This window comes from Euprymna scolopes, chromosome 30 (genome assembly GCF_053919585.1).
Source record: "Euprymna scolopes isolate OS-2025 chromosome 30, ASM5391958v1, whole genome shotgun sequence".
Taxonomy (NCBI): Eukaryota; Metazoa; Mollusca; class Cephalopoda; order Sepiida; family Sepiolidae; genus Euprymna; species Euprymna scolopes.
Window position 1 is genome coordinate 50,553,069 of NC_136511.1, and position 21,566 is coordinate 50,574,634.

Consider the following 21,566-nt stretch of genomic DNA (forward strand, 5'->3'; position numbering starts at 1 on the left):
TCCATGAGCCCAAAAATGGCTTCCATCGCCACAGGACCATTTTATAGACTAATGTTTGAGGGAGTATCTATACACATATGATATCACAGAGTATTAGCTTTGCACAATAGCTAAGTCTCTCTCTCGGTTCAAAATTTTGAGATAAAGCAACAAGCAAGAGCTAGATAGCCAGCAACAAGTCAAACTGCAGACCAGCTTAATGCGGGTACTGGTCTCCCGTTTTATGCTTTTTTAAATCAGAGATTTGCTTCTCCTAGAAAGGTTGCCTTCACCACGGCTTACGGGAGCCCTCTCCGCCCCAAGGCACACATACATACACACAAACACACACGGTGCTAGTTGGCCGTTGACCCGAAAAAAGGGTCCCTTCGCCCTTTGGAATGTTTTGTTTTTAATCCTTCAGGGAGACTAGCCATCCTCCTCAAAAAACAAGTCTGGTGGGGGAACCAGTTTAGTCGCCGGTGACCCGGCCATGAGGCAGGTAGTACTGGGTTACATGGTACCAGTAGCATATGACATGACCTGATATAAATAGAATATAAACATAAATAGACGTTGCAATCATCATGAATATATAAAATAAAATAAACTTCAAGAGTGCTTGAAACCAATTCACAACGTAATATAAGGAAAATAAACAAATATTTTATTGCTTTTAAACAAGTAAAGTATTTGTTTATTTTCCTAATATTAAGTTATGAATTAGTTTCAAGCGCAGTTGATGCGTATCCCATTTTATTCAAATTAAAACAATGGTTCTATTGAACTCTCATTCTTGACGTTATTCTCGCGTTACCTACGCACAGGTCAAACATTTCAAAATACAATACGCGCGGCTCTATACAAACATACTTCTTTCTCTAAATTTACAACATGGCAAGGATGAAGAAAAGGAAAAAAAAGAAACAAAACAACACACTGAAGATGGAGTATACCTTCGAAATATATTTGTGATAAATTTCAAACAAGTAAAATATTTGTTTATTTTCCTAATATTACGTTGTGATTTGGCTTTCAAGCGCACTTGATGCGTATTTTATTTTATTCAAATTAAAACAACGTTTCTATTGAACTCTCATTCTTGACGATATGTGTATATATATATATATATATATATATATATATATATATAAAGTAGGAATGGTACTTCCATAAACAAACACTTCTGTAAAGTCTGATGAGGCTACTACACCGCGAAAAACAGTCGAGTAGCTGAAACAACAATGTAACTAAACAGAAAATAACGGTAATAAAAAATAAAACGCATATATATATATATATATATATATATATATATATATATATATATATATATATGAGAGAGAGAAAGAGAGAGAGAAAGATAAAGTCTTCAGACGATTACTCTGAACTAGAATCGGAATAACCGATCTCTTTGGAGTATTAGAATCAATATTGGAATCGGATAAATTGTTATTAATTTCTGATGTCCAAAACGATTTTTAGCTGTTATCTTTATCTTGTTGGTAATAAATTCAGCACTGTTACTACTAATGATGAAATGATACATATTTATTAATGTTTAAATTACTAATAAAATTAAAAGATGTAGATCACTTCCACACCCGACAAGTATGTTTTTTTACGTTTGCAAGTAATATATACATGCATAACGTTCGTTTTTACTATAATCCACAAATTAAAAAAAAAAATACTTTTTCAGCTAGTTAAAGCTTTAACAAAAATCGGCATCGATCATTGTATTAGAAGAGAGAATACAGAACAACATCGGTAACTGTATCGGAATCAGAAAAAAGTATTTAGATCGTCCCATCTCTTATATATATATATATATATATATATATATATATATATATATATATATATATATATATAGCCGATCACTTAAGCTCGCTCGCTTAGATCATGGTGTTATAATCATTAGATCACTATAAACGGACGTCTTGACATTTAAAAATAAATGTTTTAATTTCAACTGTGTTTGTCGCAGTTAAAGTTGGCTGGGTGGGTTTGTTCCTTGCTAATAGAGTCAGAGATGGCTCCTTGGCCGGGTTCGAATCTCCTGGCCGTCGGTAATCGTGACACCCTGCACTGATGATTCCCGAAAAGCTGGAACGCTAGTCTCTGCAGGTATTTAAAAATTAAATAATATATACACACACACACACATATATATATATATATATATATATATATATATATATATATATACAGGGTGAACAGAAAGTCCTTGGACCATTTTTAGTTTTAAAATTAAATATTGTTAAAATCACTTTTTCTCTTTTCGAATAAAGTAAGTATTTAGTCTAACTATTGATCTAATTATTTTCAACAAAAATATTAAAATAATTTTGTTTAAACTTTCAGAAAATTGAGCAAACGATAGGCCATAATTCAGCTTCATTGCGCGGGAAGGACAAACTCAGAGATTATTAAGCTCTTGAAAGTGGCTAAATCCACCGTGTACCATGTTGTGAACAGATTTAAGGAACGTGGTACATCTGAAGACCGTCCTAGGAGTGGAAGACCTCGCACTGCTCGAACAAAGAAGGTGATTAAAGCTGTCCGAGAGAGGGTAAGGAGGAACCCGAAGAGATCTGCAAGACAAATGGCTAAAGACATGAATGTGAGCGTGACCTTGATGAGAACCATTGTAAAAAACGATCTCCAGTTGTCCCCCTACAAGATGAGAAAGAGACAGTACCTCACACCTGCCCAAAAGCACAAGAGACTTGAAAGAGTAAAGCTTCTTCTTGGAGAACTGAAGGCTGGCACGGCAGAGCGAGACATCATTTTTTCTGATGAAAAACTCTTCACAATTGAAGCGACTGTTAACAATCAGAACGACAGATTTTACACAAAATCTTCAACAGACATTGATGACTCCGTGAGAATAGTTTTCCGCCGACAAAAGCCGTCTTCCATCATGGTGTGGGCTGCAGTCTCCAAATCTTGGAAGTCGCCTCTGATTTTCGTGGAGCAGGGGGTTAAGATCAACACAGATCGCTACATTAATGATATTTTGGTTCCAGCATTTGAAGAGATGAAGAAACACTTCAAAGATCAGCCTTTCACCGTCCAACAAGATGGAGCACCATCCCACACCTCCAGAAAAACTCAGGACTGGTGCCAACGTCATTTTCCAAGATTCTGGCGTAAGGAGATGTGGCCTCCTGCATCGCCTGATTTGAATCCCATGGATTTTTCGGTGTGGTCTTTGTTTGAGGCAAAGGTCTGTTCTGTTGCTCATCCAAGTGTTGATGCTTTGAAGCCATCTCTTCTGAGTGAATGGGCTAAAATACCTCAGGAAACGCTGCGTGCCTCGGTTGGTAACTTCAGACAGAGAATTGAACGTCTAATCGAAAGGAAGGGACACCACATTGAAAATAAATAATTTGAATTTATTCTTGGTTTCTTAACTTATAATTTTCATTCATGTTTAATTTATATTTTTGTAATTTTCTATTAATAAACCACTTTGAATTGGTCCAAGGACTTTCTGTTCACCCTGTATATATATATTTGTGTGTGCGTATGTTTGGGGAAATCTGCTTTTGTGATATTTCACTCTTTGTGTTTACCAATCCTTTTCGCTTTCGTTTAGAAGCTCTTAAATATAACAAAAAAAAACATTAACATAGCTATATTCCAAGATCCAAATACTTTTTTTATTTTAACAATCAGTTCTTTCAACATATTTCTCTCGCCTGTTTTGTTTACGTAGAACAATCAATATTTTATGTTAATATTGAATTTGTCTTTAAAAAAAATAAATATGACCATATTATGTTGAAATTCATCTAGGTTTCCATCTTTGCTTCATACACACATATACAAACATACAGATATATATATATATAGTAGTTTGTCAAAATATATATTACAATTTAGTTTCACAGAATTATTATATATCATTATTATATAAATGCAGTACATTTTGAAAAATAAAATAGTAATACTTTATATGTATTTTGAAATAAAGACGAATGTCGCAGGCAAGAATTGTTTTTATATAACATGAATAGATTAGCCTAATTAATCTGGAGCAAAAATATTTTTTTTAAAAATGGATCAATTATCCGGAACATTTTTTTTATTCTTTTGTTGAGTGGAGATGGTGTTTGATCAACACTGCTGGGGAGCCATGATCTAAGATTCTGGTTTGTTGTTAAATTCCCGAAACAGTGTTTCATGGTATATATATATAAACTGTGTAAGCAAAAACAAGACTTCAAAACAAGGTGGTGGTGGCAGCAAAAAGTGTATTTCAATTTACGTTACAATTGTTTCCATGTCCAGTTCGACAATTTCACACATTATGTCGTTTGAAAATTTTCAAAATCAGCATTTCTTCAGACTTTATGAATAAGCACACTTTTGGCAATGGGGCATTTTTTGAAGAGAAGGAAGGAAGGGGATATATATATATATATATATATATATATATATATATATATATATATATATATATATATATATATATAAAGGTGTATGTGTATGTTTTTTCATTTGTTGATTATTTTAATAATATTATAAACATTTCAGGATATTATAACATTCGGTAAAGTTTATTTTATTAATACCCCGACAAAAGGAAGGTGGACCTGTAAATTCATCCTAGTCCGTTCGTTCGTTCGTCTATCCGCACTTTTCTCAATAACTACGACTTTGAATTTTTGGAAATTTGGCACAAACATTAAACATGATACGAGCAAAAAAGTTATAGAACGGATTTTCCGGAAAAACTCTGGTTGCTCCCCTAAGGGTGCCTTCCGGGTAAAAATGGCTAAAATTGGCATTTTGTGCTTATCAAAAAAAAAATTGATGGCTTCGATTTTTATAAAACTTTCTGAAAAGTTGTAACTAACTGATTTCTATATAATTTTGTTTGCCTATACTTCGCGATAACTCCTGGGTGTGTTCCAGGGGCTCTTTAGGGCTAACAAAAACACTCCATTTTTGGGACTATTTTACCATATTTGTCTAAAATTTTCTGTGTATGTCTATTTAGCAGTTTTGGGGGCTTAATCATCATTTATGCCTTGTTCACTCACAGCAGGGGAACCATGCATGCTTCATTTGTTAATAGTAGGTTCTAGTTTTTATTAGTAATGCTTGGGATGTTTAAGTGTAGACGGGTTGTCGATTAAAATCTTCCTAAATTAGAACAAGGGACAAGGATATATATATATATATGTATATATACACACACACATATATATATGTACGTATATATATATATATATATATATATATATATATATATATATATATATATATATATATATATACAGACTTGTTTGATGAGGAGGGCGGCTAGTTTCCCTGAAGGATTAAAAACAAGACCTTCCAAAGGGCGAATGAACTCTTTTTCTGGGTCAACGGCCAACTAGCACCGTGTATATTTGTGTGTGTGTATATGTGTATTGGGGTGGAGAGGGTTCCCGTAAGCCGTGGTGAAGGCAACCTTTCTAAGAGAAGCAAATCTCTGATTTAAAAAACCATAAAGCGGAAGACGATTACCCGCATTAAGCTGGTCTGCAGTTTAATTTGTTGCTGGCTATCTTGCTCTTGCTTGTTGCTGGATCTTAACATTTTGAACCGAGAGAGAGACTTAGCTGTCGTACAAAGCTAAGACTCTGTAACATCATATTTGTAGGGCTCGTGGATTTTAAATGTCTGAGGGAGTGGCACTCATCTGAAAAGACGTTGCAATCATCATATATATATATATAGTCATCCACATACAGTAATGTGTCGCTGTTTCACAGCTCATCAGTGCGGCTAGACAGGCCACTACCTCAAGCCAGGATTGAAACCCGACCGTCTGTACGGCAATCAGGGCTCTTAACCATTATGCTATTGGCGGCTGCTGAACGAGTAGTGAGTATAACGATGTTTTGACATCGTCCGAAATACCTCCGCTCGATTTTTTTACACAAAGAGCCTCGCTTATATGCTAATGGGAATTCGTGTATCACTTCTCAATATGCTCAACTAAAGATGAGGAGCATTATAGTCATCCACATACAGTGCTATATATATATATATATATATATATATATATATATATATATATATATAACAAATGACAAAAATTTATATTCCAAAATTCATGATGTTGACAAAATCAATCACTTAAATTCAATATGGCGTAATGGAAAAATATAAAGGTAACTGCAGCTTCTCTTCCAATTTTCGGATTTTTACCATGTCAAATCACATTTCAATTCCTTTTGACGGATTGATTATTGCTATTCCTTCTGATGAGTTAAGGGCATAATAGATTCACTAATTGATATCATAATTAAGTGATTGATTTTGCGCTACGAAACAGATACTGTCAAGAATTGTATAAATCAACTGATTTCAAGGAACAAACTATAAGATTGTCAACATCATGAAATTTGGAATATAAATTTTTGTAATTTATTCTATATATTGCTCTGTAATCACATTGAGCTTTTTATATAAGGATGGATATATAATACGAGAAATATATTTCTACAAATATATATATATATATATATCGCTCTTTATTATAGAAGTGATGGATTGCTGAACTGTATTGTTGAATCTATCTGCAGAACTTGTACCCAATTTTTTGACACGGCGTTGTAGTATAGCTGGCTAATTCCACAACCAATAAAGAATTCGGTTGAGTTCAAAATATTAGGAAGACTTGCGTAAACCTGTCCAAGAATTGGCGCTGAGAGCATTACTTTTGCTAATTCTTTACCAAATGCGTGCGTATGTTTCCAGACGCTCCGTTCCACCCGACAGGTTTTTGTTTTCCCCGAGAACATTTCTTTATCTGTCTCTTGGGCGGTCGCAGATGGAGCCAGCGTAATATATTATTTGCACGGCGAAAAAAGACGGGAAAGGAAAAACTGTCAAACTCGGGCAGTAAATTCTTGTTTTGGGCTAAAAAGAAAACTTCTCTTGTCTTCCTCTCGGATAAGCAAATATTTTACATTGTTTGGTTTGCGCTATTGTTTTTATTTTTTTTTTTATTGTTTGTGTGTGCGTGTACCGAACAAACCTATCTGATTAGAAGAGAGAATTGATATCTATCTGTAACCGAAACTACATAACTACCTGATCAGGCTGTCTAAAGATCATGGCTCGTATAGCTACCATTTATCCGTCACTATAAGATAAGGTTCAGAATAAAGTATCTAATCTAATAGACCTCGCACTATCGCACAAGCTCGAACCTCTGTCCCATCGCTGAAGTGTTACATAATTGTGAATATCTGACAAGTAATGTGCTTGATGAACTGATAACACTTCTGCCACCTCAACGCTCAACGTAAATACTCCTGGTTAATACAAGGTATAAAACCAAATCACTTTACTGTTGAAGTCTCTTCATGCCAGAATGACTTTTGTAACGTAACAGGAACAAACAACCTAAAATAAATAAATCCGGCTCGACTTTTCTTTCTTTTTTAATACAAGTCGTTTATTGCCGTTTTTCTTACACTCGTTTTGACACCAACTTAAAGAGTCTCTCGCTGTCACTGCGGGACCACATGTCTATTTTCCCTGGTCGCTTTTTCTTTCTGCGCCACTATACACCGTAGACAGCCATTTCCTGTCTTCGACTTTATACGCCCGTCATTTTTGGTGTCGACTTTTTAATTTTCCAACCTTTTTTTTCTTTTTCTTGTTATACAAGCCCGAGCTCTTTTGCCAATGTGCATACGATAACATGCTAGAATGTTTATCGAAAACTAGCTAAAAAATTATGACTGATAACTATTATAATTAATTTATTAATAAAAAAATTATGACTGATAACTTAACAAAAACTTGTATTTATTACTAGCGGAGGAACCCGGCATTGCCTGGGTGAGGTGAAGTGAATCAAAACGAAATGGAAAATAAAGAATAAGCGAGCGTAATAACCTCGTTTAAATAGTACAACTATTTTTGAATCTGGAAAACTAAAACAAAAAAACAGCGAACGTGATGCAAAATAAAAAATAAGCGAAGAAAAGCAATGGCATAAATAACCATGTTTAAATGTTAAAACTTCTTTAAAAATTCGGAAAAACAAAAAAAAAACAGCGAACGTGGTGGAATAATAAAACAAAAACGAACGTTAAAATGGCATAAATAACGCTGTTTCAATATTAAAACTTTAAAAATTGAAAAAGGATATATTTGATATCTAGGCTAGAAAAAGGATATATCTGATATCTAGGCTAGAACGTGCAATCGTAAGATAACGACGCTGCCACTATAACGACTTGTCTATGATCGCATCAGCGAAGTTAGGTCTTTTTTATAATGAAACTAATTCAAGAAAGAACTTTTTGCGCATGCGTGTTTGACGAGATCGTCATGACGGAATGATTTTTTGCTACGCCTCCCTGTAGAAAAGCGCCCAGTTGAGGGTGAAGGAATTAATGTTTTTAGCCAACTTTTCGATATTTGTCGTGTGAAGGGTAGTTCTTCAAAAGGATACCAATCTTGTGTAAATCTGTCGCCTCTGTCGAAAGTTTTAGGCAGACATACATACATACGTACATACATTTAAACAGATTTTTTGCCCTTTATATAATAGACTAGCGGGGGGTACCCGGCGTTGTCCGAGTGTTTGGAGGGGGTTGGGGTGTTAATGAAAAGCTAAGAATAAGCGAAGTAAAAAGAGAAAACAGAAAAACGAACGTTAAAACTTAAGCGGGGGTACCCGGGCGGTGGGGGGGGTAATCAAAACATCGAAAAAAACACAAAAAAACTAACGTAAGGCAAAAGAACGGTGTTAAATGTAAAAATCGAAAAAAACAAAAACAAAAAAGAAAACAGAAAAACGAACGTTAAAACTGCTTTTAAAAATCTGAAAAATAAAAACCAAAAAAATACACGTGAAAAATGGCTTAAATAGGCCTGTTTCGATATTAAAATTTAACAAATCGGTGGGTACCCGGGTGTTTTTGGGTGTGTGTGGTCGGGCGGGGGTGGAGGTGTTAATGAAAACCTAAGAATAAGCGAAGTAAAAAAAACAGAAAAACGAACGTTGCGTGAAAAAATGGGTAAATAACACTGCTTCAATATTAAAATTTTAAAAATCGAAAAAAAATATCACACCACGATTTGAACCCAAAACGTTTAGATAATAAACCAACGCTCTAACCAACTGAGCTAACACCCCGTACATGAAATTCTCTCAGTTCTTCAATTATTTAAACTAAATCAGGTCATGACGTTGTCTGACGCATGCGTAGAACTGATCTCGTCATGAGAGGACGGTTTTTGCTGCCCCCTGTAGAAAATTGTTGATTTCAAGGTGAAAAAAATTAAAGTTTTTGGCCAATATTTCGATATTTGTCGTCCGGAGTGTTGAGCTTCAATATGATACCAAGTCTGTTAATTTTTGTTCTGTCTGTCGAAAGTTTTTACCGCACATACAAACACACATACATACATACACACATTTTCGCTTTTACGACAAAATTGTTTGTTAAACAGGTTAATAAATATTTTTTCAACTTCCTACGATAGACATGCGCGTTTTTTAGACATTAAGTAGACATACAGTTAAAACAAAAAATAATTCATCATTATAATAAAACTTATTTAAAGATTTGTCTTAAGATTGATAATAATAATTAAGAAATAGGATGACACTTTTACATATTGTTATGTATTTTTAATTTTAAACTAAAAAAAATCTAAATACCCCTTACTTTATTGTATTTCACCAGCAAGAAATACTTTTAATCTGCACATGTCTAAATGGAAAATAACTGTTTATCTTTCGGAAAAGAAATACAATCACTTTTTGACCATTTTTGTAATTCTCTCTGCAATTAAGTACCAAGATAAAGTCATTTATCTACTTCCGGTCCAGTCTTGGGCCTTTTTTTTTCGTAGCATCAAAGAAAATGAAGAAAAATGCTATACTGAAGACCATATTAAAAACATCTACATATTAATACCGTAGTGTAGTATCTATGTAAGTACGTACAACACGGGTCCCATATTATAAATTATTTAGTCAGAAGATCCTATATATTAAAAAGGAGGATAATAGGTGATAACATACGACAAACATTTAATTATTGATATATAGATACGCTAATTTTATGTTTGTAGTATGTTAATACTTTCTATCTTTTTTTGAATACATTTTCACCCCAAACAAGGCACATTGCCACTTTGATGTAGAGGGCTACTATCAGGGACATAAGCTACAAGCGTACTATGTGGGGAGTTGGGCAGCAAGATGTCGGTTCACGTTACACTTGAACTTCTGCATGTCAGTACAGTTGGGGAAGTAGACGCTCGGAAGGAAATTCCAAAGTCCAGCAGTTCTGGGGAAGAAACTACTGGAGTAGATAGCTCTCTTACATCTAGGGATCTCAACTGTGAAGGGGTGGGATTTTGCTGCTTGTCAGGTTTGTCGGGTGTATTTACATCGAGGGGGTACAAGTGGTTGCAGTTCGTCGGATCATTCACCGTTAAAGTACTTGTAGAACAGGCAGAGGGATGCTACATTTCGTCGATGGGACAGAGGCTGAAGCTTAGATGACAGTTCAGGACCTATCAGGTTGGCGACTCTTTTTTTAATCTTGTCTAGGAGTGAGAGACTAGTAGCAGATGCACCAGCCCAAATATGACAACAATACTCCATACACGGGCGAATGGTGGCCTTATAGACGTACAGGATACTTTCGGGTGTTAGTAGCTTTCTCGCACGGTAGAGAGAGCCTACCTTTTTCGCAGCGGTTCTGGCAATGCTCTCAATGTAATTTTTCCAACTCATGTTTCCTGTGAACGTTAGGCCGAGGAGTCTCCCGATCACCGGAGACGCAATGTAAAATAAAATGAAATAATATAAAATAAAATAAATGATGTTGCTTTTAGGTCGTACATAAAACGAAAATATTCTTTCTTGGTCTTCTGATTAGGATCCCAGTTTAGTATCTCTTCTGTCTAATCGTGGGGTTTCCATTCGCGCCGGGCATCCAGACAATGGAAATATGTCACAGACTCCTATAGGAGTATTGGAGATAAACCGTAATAACCAGATATATTCCGAAAGTACATTAACCATATTACTTAGATAAATACTTTTACATTTTTAACAAAAGGGCTACAATAATATCGCAAATTTTGGTCAAGATCAAAGTGTAGTATCTGTTCTTCAGATGCTGCACTTAAGATAGTTTGTACCAGTCAATGGAGGGGAAACCCTCTATACTGGGACAATTATTATTTTTGGTAACCAGAGTGACCCCTTTTAGGGGAGCTGGTTTTTACCTCACATTAAAAACGGCCTTGTGCCTAATTTGCTCAGTGGGGGAGCAAATAAATACCATCTGTTCTTCAGATGCTGCACTTAAGATAATTTGTACCAGTCAATGGAGGGGAAACCCTCTATACTGGGACAATTATTATTTTTGGTAACCAGAGTGACCCCTTTTAGGGGAGCTGGTTTTTACCTCACATTAAAAACGGCCTTGTGCCTAATTTGCTCAGTGGGGGAGCAAATAAATACCATCTGTTCTTCAGATGCTGCACTTCCATTTCTTGTTCTCTTTCGGTGGAGGAGAAATCCTTCACGACTGAGACAATTTTTATTTTTGTACCTTTTCTCCACGTTAAAAAACGACCCTGGTGTCTAACTCTGTCTCGTGGGGAGGCATAGTAAATAGGTACAATAATATCGCGAAATCTCCATTCACACTGAATGTCCAAAGAATGCCCAGCAGCAATATATTTCGTATGAAAGATTCTGGTGTGGAATTTCCACAGGTCCCACAAGCATTTATGACTGCCATTGTCTTTTTTTTTTGCACAGAAGTTTAGCTGTCCTCCCACATACAACGCATAGTATTCCCAAATGGTTATCCATCTGGTACTGGCTAGGTCAGAGTCGCTAAATTTCGATGACTTAATGAGAACCGGTTTTTTAACGTGGTCTTGCCTATTCTCGCCATCTATTAATGTCTGCCTCCAGACACACAACTAATAAACTAATTGCCATTGTAATTCCACGTCTTGCTCAATTACCTTATTGTTTCCGACGCACGTGCCGTATTTTGTGGATGAAACAATGAAGAAAAAGATATGTTCTAGCAAGAATAATACACGGTGAACAATGGTTACCTACACGCACACAGAACAATACCTCGCACTTGTGCAGCTAAAAAATACTAAAGAATTGACAAATCTTCTTACCTTGCATAACCTTTCTCTGTTATCGGAATGGTTATATAGTGTGATTTTAACAACGTGACTCAATTCGACTGTCTTATTTTTCGCTATTTAATTATGTTAATCGGCCCATTTTACATAATGGTAAGAGTTTGCTTATGAGCCGGGAAACCGCGGTTCAATCCTCGGTTAAATGATGCCAAAGACTTGAAAAAAAAATGATACATGATATCCCCTTTTTTGACACTCAACATTATGTCGAGAATGAAGAAAAAGTTAAGGAACCAGAAATGTTGTTTACTTTGTACTGAATTAAAACTGATTAAATGTAGGTGGTCCGTCAGTCTTTAACAGACTATGGATACCCACGAAGGGGTGCCTGCGCGTGTAATTTTTGTGGCAGGAGGTGCACAATCTTCAACCACACCTCTCCTAAGTCGACATTATTAAATACCAATGGCAATTGAATTGCATGTACAAAGCTATTGGAAACAAATGCCGAGATAAGCGGAGAGCACATACAGCACCTAGAATTCCTAAATGGTCACCCATCTGGTACTAACCAGGTTCAATATTGCTTAACTTCTGTGATCTGACGAGAACCGATGTGTCAACGCAACTATGCCGTATTGATTAAATGTAATAATATTAATAATAGTAATGTAATCTATCACGTTTAGATTTTCAAATGAAAACATGTAGCTATTTCATTTCCTCTAAAAACTCTTTGAAATAATCCAAGGAGACTGAGATGTATTAACTTCATATTGCAAGTTTAATAATGAAACTCGATTCGAATTTTAGGTTGCTTTTTTTTCTTATTTAGTTTTGATTAACCGACTCATTTGCATAATGGTGAACGTATTCGTAACTGAGTCGGGAGACCAAAGTTCAATCCTTGGTCGAGTGATGCCAAAAACTAAAAAAATAGTATCTGATTCCTCCTCCCCGCTCAAAACACTCCGCGTTATGTAAAACAATGATTTTCAACCGTTTTTACATGGTGGCACACTATTAAACTGCTTAAGTTTTAGCGGCACACCTATCACAAAAAGAGAATATTTTCAACACATAAAACCTTTTTGCAATTAAATAATAAAAATAAAGACGCTCATATAAGGAAAATGTTTATTCACAAGAATAAAACATATACTGTATTCAGTACCTGGTACATAATGATAACGGTGAATGATAATGGTACAGGATAATAATGGTGAACGGCAGTTGTGTCTAGTGCTTCTTTACAATTGCTGCAATATGTGGGCGAATGCGAGAGAGACATACTCTTAACTATTCTTCAATGTTTTTAAATCTTACACATTTTTTCTTTACATTTTTTATTTTTAATGCTGTTTAAGAAAGAAAATCCCAGTTCACACACGTACGAAGTTGATAACTGCAGAAAGACTTTACAACCGGTGAACTTTACCCCCTCGACGTACATATCCTCGACAAACCCGCTGAGCAATAAGACCTCACCCCTTCACTGTTGTTGTCCCTAAATACCAGAAAGCTTTTCTATTCCAGCAGTTTCTTCCCTTGAACAGCTAAACATTAGAATTACCTTCCTACTGCTTGCTTCCCTGGCTGTACTGATATGCAGAAGTTTAAATGCAACATAAACAAATATCTCGTTAATCTTTCCTAGACATGGCCCCAAATAGTAGCCCCTTACGTCCAAGTGGCGATATGCTTTGTAAGGTGTGAACATGAGTACAAAAAAAACGAAAAAGAAACTAGTACATAATTAAGGATAAATTGAATCTAAAATTTAGAAAAATACATCAAAGCAAACTTTTATCCTATTTAATCATTTTTTTTTTAATTTTTACCAATTAAAACTTATTTTTAAAAATCTAAATATTAAATAAAAATTATTAACAAAAACTCTGTGAATGAGATACATAGACGATATAAATCATAAATCAACGCTTACTAATCTTTATATTAATATCGTAATTCGCTTCGGCCGTTATCATCATGTGCTTACCAATAAACTTAAGTGGAATATTCCGAACACATTTGATTAAATAAATTGGTGTTGATGCAAGGCATAAACCTAGCTATATTCTGATTGGCTGAGAAAAAAAGAAATCTCGCTAACCAACCAAAAGGTTAAAATAATATGGCGGATATATCTTACAATTCAAACATGATTCCCCATAAAAAAAACATTGGGTTACAATTTAAAGGTAGGTGAAAACGTTTATTTATAAAAGGTTTATTTTACGCTTCCAATTTTTTTTTACTTAACAAATATATTCCTATACCCACTCTCGAAATAAAATGGCCTATTCTTGTCGCCTATCGCCTATTCATTACCTCGTCTTTATTATTATCGAAAAATTAAAAATACCCGAAAATTTAAACAAACGATTTATTACACATTTTTTTTTTTTTTTTTTTTTTTTGTGTTCTTTTTTTATATTTTAGCGTTAACATCATGTTAATAAGTAATAATTAAGGCTGTTAGAAGAGAATATTCTTTCATTCTTTTGGCTCTCGGGTATATATCCGACACGGTTAGACACACTTAATCAACTGAGAACCACACCCGTCTATATATATAAAAAAAACATATAAGATATTAACAGATATACAGGGTGTCCGTAAAGTTACTATACAGTCTTATTGTTTTAATGTATTATTAATAGTTTATACTGGATGAGACATTTCCTGATAAATGGATCGGCAGGCGAGGGCCCATTGAATTTCCTCCACGATCTCCAGACATAACGCCAATGGACTTCTTTGTCTGGGGAGTCATCAAATACTCTGTGTATTCGAGAAAGCCAAGAAGTGTTGAAGATCTTCGACAATTTGTTATTGATGTATTTGCCAACCTTGATCGTGACTTGTGCATCAAAGTTTGTCAGAGTGTGGTGTCACGTTGTCGAGAATGTATTGGAGCTGAAGGCCTCCAATTTGAATATTTGTCATAGAAATTGTTTGCCTTGATTGTTACAGTCTTTTCGGATGTAACACGTGTATTTTCTGAGATTTTTATAAACATAAAGGTGTTATTTCTTTTTATTTCTTTTGTTACAAATAAATATTTTAATGCAATATCTTACTGTACTGTTAATATATTACAGGGTGTGTGTATAGTAACTTGTAAGACTGTATAGTAACTTTATGGACACCCTGTATATTCAAGAGTCAAAACAATGAAAAGAATAAACTGTTGTCACATCCTTAGTAATAATTTATCAATACAAACAACTTCGTTTATAACGATATGAAAGGTGTCTGCCACCTAAAACAACTTGTAACACACCAGTAATCATTACGCGTCACACTGTTCCAGAATTTATTTTTATCCATAGTCACCACCATTCTAAATGGACATTTGTCAGTCTCTGTTGATGCATCGGTCGTAAGAGTCCCGAACCAGTTTTATCATTCACATCTCTGTCGCCACTCTGAAATCGATCGACCCATCTCCTACCTGTGATGACATCAACTGAATCGGCTTCGTAAGCGTTCAACAGGCGTCGATGAATGTTGATCGGTCACATTTTTTTCTGCGTGGAGGAATTCCATGACGTATCTCTGCTTCTGACGCACGTCTATGACAGAGTTAGCTTTCTTAGAGTCTCAGACTGTCAATATCTGATATAGAAAAATTAAATTTTCAGGCCATAGATGCGTGTTCAGTCGTCACAGCAATTCAGTTTTGAATCCCTACAAATCCATTTCAGCGGAATAAAAAATAAGAAGCATTACTTTTGGAACGTCCCTCGTATAAGTAAATAAATGTCACTATGCCTTAACTTAAATCGATTAACAAGCACGTTGACACTCCAGTACTCTTCAGATCACCAACGTTAAACAACGTTGAGCCTGGTCGGTACCAGACGGGTGAGCATTTGAGAATACAAAACGCTGTATGTAGGAGGACTTCAACACCTCTCTGCAAAAACTACAACAACATGATATCTTCTTATTTTATTTCCGGGATATACCTGCGACTGTGAACCGCTTGTGAATTAGATATTCCCATGAAACTTGCTCCTTTGGAAACTATTTAAGCCGCATAGTTTAATCGGTTATATCGATAAGGAAATATGATTGTCGGTCCTGGATATGACCTTAAACTATATCCGATGGTGAGGCCCCACCTTGCAGGCCTTAGGGAGTGTGGAGCCACCATTTAATTCCCATTGCTCCCAGGTCCACTCTGACCCGGAGTGGTAGTACCTGTAAGGGTCCCAACTATGGATTAAATAGAATACGACTTAAAAAAAATACACTATATTAAATAATCGTTCTTCGAAATCACCAGATTCGGCATTAAATAACCTGAAACGGGTTGATATGCCGTAAAACAAAACAACCAACCAAATATGATTCTCGAAAAGAATGTCAAAAATTTCAGGTTCCGTAAAATTCGTCGTAGTGGACGAAGACGACGATTTCAACATATTTGAGAAGAAATGCTCCAATGTGTTCTCCATCATAATGGTGAAAACACGTTTGTACTTCTTCTGCCCATATATTCTGAACGTAAAATGTATATATATATATATATATATATATATATATATATATATATGTGTGTGTGTGTGTATGTGTGTGTGTGTATATATATATATATATATATATATATATATATATATATATATATATATATATATATATTGAATGTTTAAATACTCATATATTTGGTTCTATGGGACGAAACTGCATACAAATTTGCAGGCTTTTTGAAGATTATAATACTATTCTATAGTTTAAATTGTATCACAACATTAAAAAAAACTATTTTCAAACCAATAAAATATATTCAAATTTGCGTACATCTGTATATATAGTGTCCTGGCAAGCCAGCTTTAGTTTTGCTGCTTTGGGATGAATTTTGCTTAGTTTTATTTCTTTGCTTGGTTATCTCCTCTATAGCCTTGCCAAGCCACTAATATATATACACATATATATATATATATATATATATATATATATATATATATATATATATATATTGTTACTATTTTTATCGTAACACCTGATTGTTTCTTCCATTGATAAATTCTTTTGTTTTTTCTTTCAGGTAAGTGTGTTTTCTAATTTCAAGTAGATCATTTAAAGGTAAGTGAATAGAATCATCCACTATTATAATTTTGTATGTGAACAAAAAAAACTTCGTTTTAAACATCACAGAAAACTTGCGAAGAACTTTCAATGTTTATGGACACATTAATTATTTTTTATATGATGCATGCAATAATCAGATTTAATCTTTTGATATGTTTACAGATCAATTTCATATACGATTATGCGTTATACTTTGAATTATCTTCTAGGTCTTATGAATTTCCCTATAGAAATTAATTTCACAAAAGCATATATGTTTTATAATTGTGTGAATATTTTTTCAAAGGAAAGAAGGAGACTAAGACAAAGAATAATAAGACTCTTTTTTTGTAACAGCTATATTTATTTCCTCATTTTCCCGCTACGCGTGACATCTTGTGACGTCATCGCTTTCTCTAACGTGTTCCCTCTCCTTTTTATAGTCTTTTTCTTTTTTCTTTGCCGTGACGTCATTTTTCACACGGCTCTGTATTTGCAGATGGCCGCCACACGCTTTCTGTTACATGCCTTCATATTCTGAAAAAAAATATTTACAAAAAATGTAATACCTGCTTGTAAGTAAATAAAAATGGAAAAGAAAAAACTCAAAAGCCCACACAAAACAAAAATACATATAAAATGTTCCAGTGCATAGTTCGTTAAAGCCTTACACTTTACCATTTATTTTCTTTTTCTCCGTTAAAAAAATCTTTTATTTCTTTATTTTTTAATTTGCAAAAAAATGATTTCCAACATATTTCTCTAAATATTTAAAGACAACGTTTTAATACATTGAAAGAGGAAACACTCAATTTACTGCTTTAATGGTGAAAATTTAGTTTCTTTGGGTTTTTAGGGGAGGTGTTAACGACGGCATTTATTACCTCATTCTTCAACACGCGTGACTTTTCGTTACGTCCATGACATCGCCCTCTTCCCTAACGTGCTTGTCTTCTCTAACGTTCTCTATTTCCATCTTATAGTATTCTTCTTTTTCCTTGCAGTAACGTCATTTCGCACATACCACGGTATTTGCATAGTGTTTAATTCATTGGTGAACTTAAGTATGGAGTTAAACACGACCAATATAATTACCTTTCAGATGTTTCGTCAATAAATCCAGATTCTAAACAGGAAATCGAAATCATTTTAATATATCTAGATAATCTAAATAGAATCTCTATATATGTCACGTTGTCCGGGAACCAACATGTTGTAGACTCACTCGTAAAGCAGACAAAGAATAAAAATGAACTTCAACTCGCTTTTACTTCCTAATTCTCTCGTTAACACTGTGACGTCCCTCACGTGATCGTCTTATCGATCGTGTTCTCGAACGTCATCCATGCCTCTTTATTTTTCTCTACCGGTGACGTAACTTCGTATGCATTTGTATACGTGTGTCTACGCTATGTTATATATATATATATATATATATATATATATTTATCATTATCCTGCATCTACTATAAAATATAACTGGTTTGTATTATTTGGATAATTCAACTAACTATACCCATCTTTTATCTTAATAGCATAATGTTTCGGACGATGTAACTTGTCGATAATTTATCTGTTGAACACAAGAATTTGCACAAGGGGAGTCTTAAATAATAGAATTAAAAAACAGCACTTTATCCTTTACGCCAGAGTTTCATATGGTAAATTCAGGCGTTAATTTTTTCTTTCATATATATATATATATATATATATATATATATATATATATATATATATATATATATATATATATATGAAATAAAATGGAGGTGGAAGGACCTGGATACTCAACGCTTCGCCCGATTTATGCGGGCTTCTTCAAGAGGGATGGTCATTGACGAGAGAGTCGGAGGATTGGGGCTATATATAATGATGGGGGAGAGCAGCGTGTTTTCCTTATGTAAATTAGATGTCATATATACATGTATATACATTTTATGAGAGAAGAACTAATTAGAGGAAACTAGTGTAGTGGATTACGCCTAAAAGATAAAATATCGTAGAGATTAAAAATTGTGTTTGGAAATATAGCGGTGAAAGATTAAATAAATAAAATGATACGAGATTACGAAAGATTTTTTTTTTTTTAAATTAGAAATAATTGAATTGGGATAAAATAGCGCAGTAATTTAAAAGATATTCTAATAGGATTTTTTCTTAGGGCCCTGAGAATATGTAGTGAAGAATACATCGTGGAAGAATTTGAGTATATCGAACGTACATTCATGAACTTGCAATACCCTCAACATTTTTTGGCAAATACAAAAAGAAAAGCACTAAAAACTTACCATAACCGAAACCGAGACCATTCCTTAAATAGCCAAACACACAACAGACAATTAACATTACCAACTAATAAAAACAACGACACAATCTATAAGAACCTAAATAAAACAGGCATTCAAATAACAAAACTAAACTCTTTAACAATTAGGGATATAACACGTAAAATTATAACTAATACCAACATTAACACCAAAGCCGGAATATATTCCATACCCTGCCTTGATTGTGGAAGAATATACGTAGGAGAAACTCAACGTAATTTAAATAAAAGAATATATGAACACAAAAGAGATGTAAAAAACAACAATACACTCAACGCCATATTTTGTCACATCATGGAAAACGACCACCATTTTGATTTTAACAAAGCAACTTTCCTTAAACACATACATAACAGATCCACACGACGTTTAATTGAGTCAGCTATAATCTCCCATTCCAGCAATATAATTAAGCAAAGAAAAGGTTTTTTTCCACGTTGCTCCCTTTCTGTCGAAAATAATTATTAAAGAAAACAACTTAGACACCGGTTAAACGCGAAAAAAAAAAAAAATTCGTAATTTCACTTAATTTTATTTTTATTTTACTTATTTACTGTATTTTATCATTATCTATTTTTAGACTCCATTTTATCACCTCCTATTCTTATTTTTAGAGACCATCTTTTAAGTTACTGCGCTATTTTATCCCAATTCAATTATTTCTAATTTAAAAAAAAAAAAAAATTCTTTCGTAATCTCCTATCATTTTATTTATTTAATCTTTCACCGCTATATTTCCAAACACAATTTTTAATCTCTACGATATTTTATCTTTTAGGCGTAATCCACTACACTAGTTTACTCTAATTAGTTCTTCTCATAAAATGTATATACATGTATATATGACATCTAATTTACATAAGGAAAACACGCTGCTCTCCCCCATCATTATATATAGCCCCAATCCTCCGACTCTCTCGTCAATGACCATCCCTCTTGAAGAAGCCCGCATAAATCGGGCGAAGCGTTGAGTATCCAGGTCCTTCCACCTCCATTTTATTTCATATCGTCGGATTTAATCCAGCTCAACAATCATATATATATATATATATATATATATATATATATATATATATATATATATAATTATTACTATAATTAATATATATATAATTATTACTATGATTAATATATATATATATATATATATATATATATATATATACGTTTTATTTTTTATTACCGTATCTTTCTGTTAAGTTACATTATTGTTTCAGCTACCCGGCCGTTTTTTGGCCGTCCGTAGCTTCCTCAGACTTTTACAGTATAATAATAAATATTCTTAATTCTAATTTGCAAAATTTTAACAACCAAGGTATAGTCACCTGGGAAGCAGATCCAGGGTGTTGTGTTCCATGGGTGTGTACTTTTATGAAAACTGCTATAATGCTCTTAAGGGTCGTAATTATCTATCAATGCAGTATTGAGATATTGTTATTGTTTACATTTTTAAGCAGGTTATGTAAATCACCGGAAGGTGCTGAAACTCTTAAACAATGAAATCGCAGCAGGTGACCATTGGCTAGATCTACAGCAGATGTGCTAACGGTTATACCTCATAGGATTAGTGAATCTCCGGACAAAAGCTTCCTTTCTAGGGCAATTGCTCTTGACATATCAAAGGCCTTCGATAAGGTATGACATAAAGGCCTACTTCACAAGATTTCCAGCTACGGTATAACTGGAAATGTTTTCTCAATTATTAAATCGTTTCTCTCTGATAGGCTTATAAGAGTAGTGGTTGATGGGCAGAAATCAGAGGCCCACAGTATTAATGCTGGAGTCCCTCAGAGGTCCATCCTGGGGCCAACTCTGATCTACATTAATGATCTCCCAATATATATACTTAAATCATTCGTTGACATCTATGCTGATGACACGATCATCTATAGCAACACATCAAATGCCGTAAATGACAAAGTTCTCTCTGATTCTCTCTCCCCTGGTCTTGAGCGCGTGGTACAGTGGGGGAAGAGGTGACTGGTTTCTTTTAATGCATGTCAAACCAATCTTCTCTCTTTA

At 34.2% G+C, this 21,566-nt stretch overlaps 1 protein-coding gene across 1 annotated transcript in view; it reads left to right on the forward strand.

Annotated features, from left to right (window-relative positions):
- Positions 1-17,211: 17,211 nt before the first annotated feature.
- Positions 17,212-21,566, forward strand: part of LOC145254510 (uncharacterized) — a gene marked incomplete at its 5' end in the record, with an annotated part of 325,476 nt that continues 321,121 nt past the window's right edge. The window contains one exon of the mRNA XM_080113037.1: positions 17,212-17,232. Within this exon, the coding sequence (XP_079969163.1) occupies positions 17,212-17,232 (21 nt within the window). The remainder of the gene's footprint in view (positions 17,233-21,566) is intronic.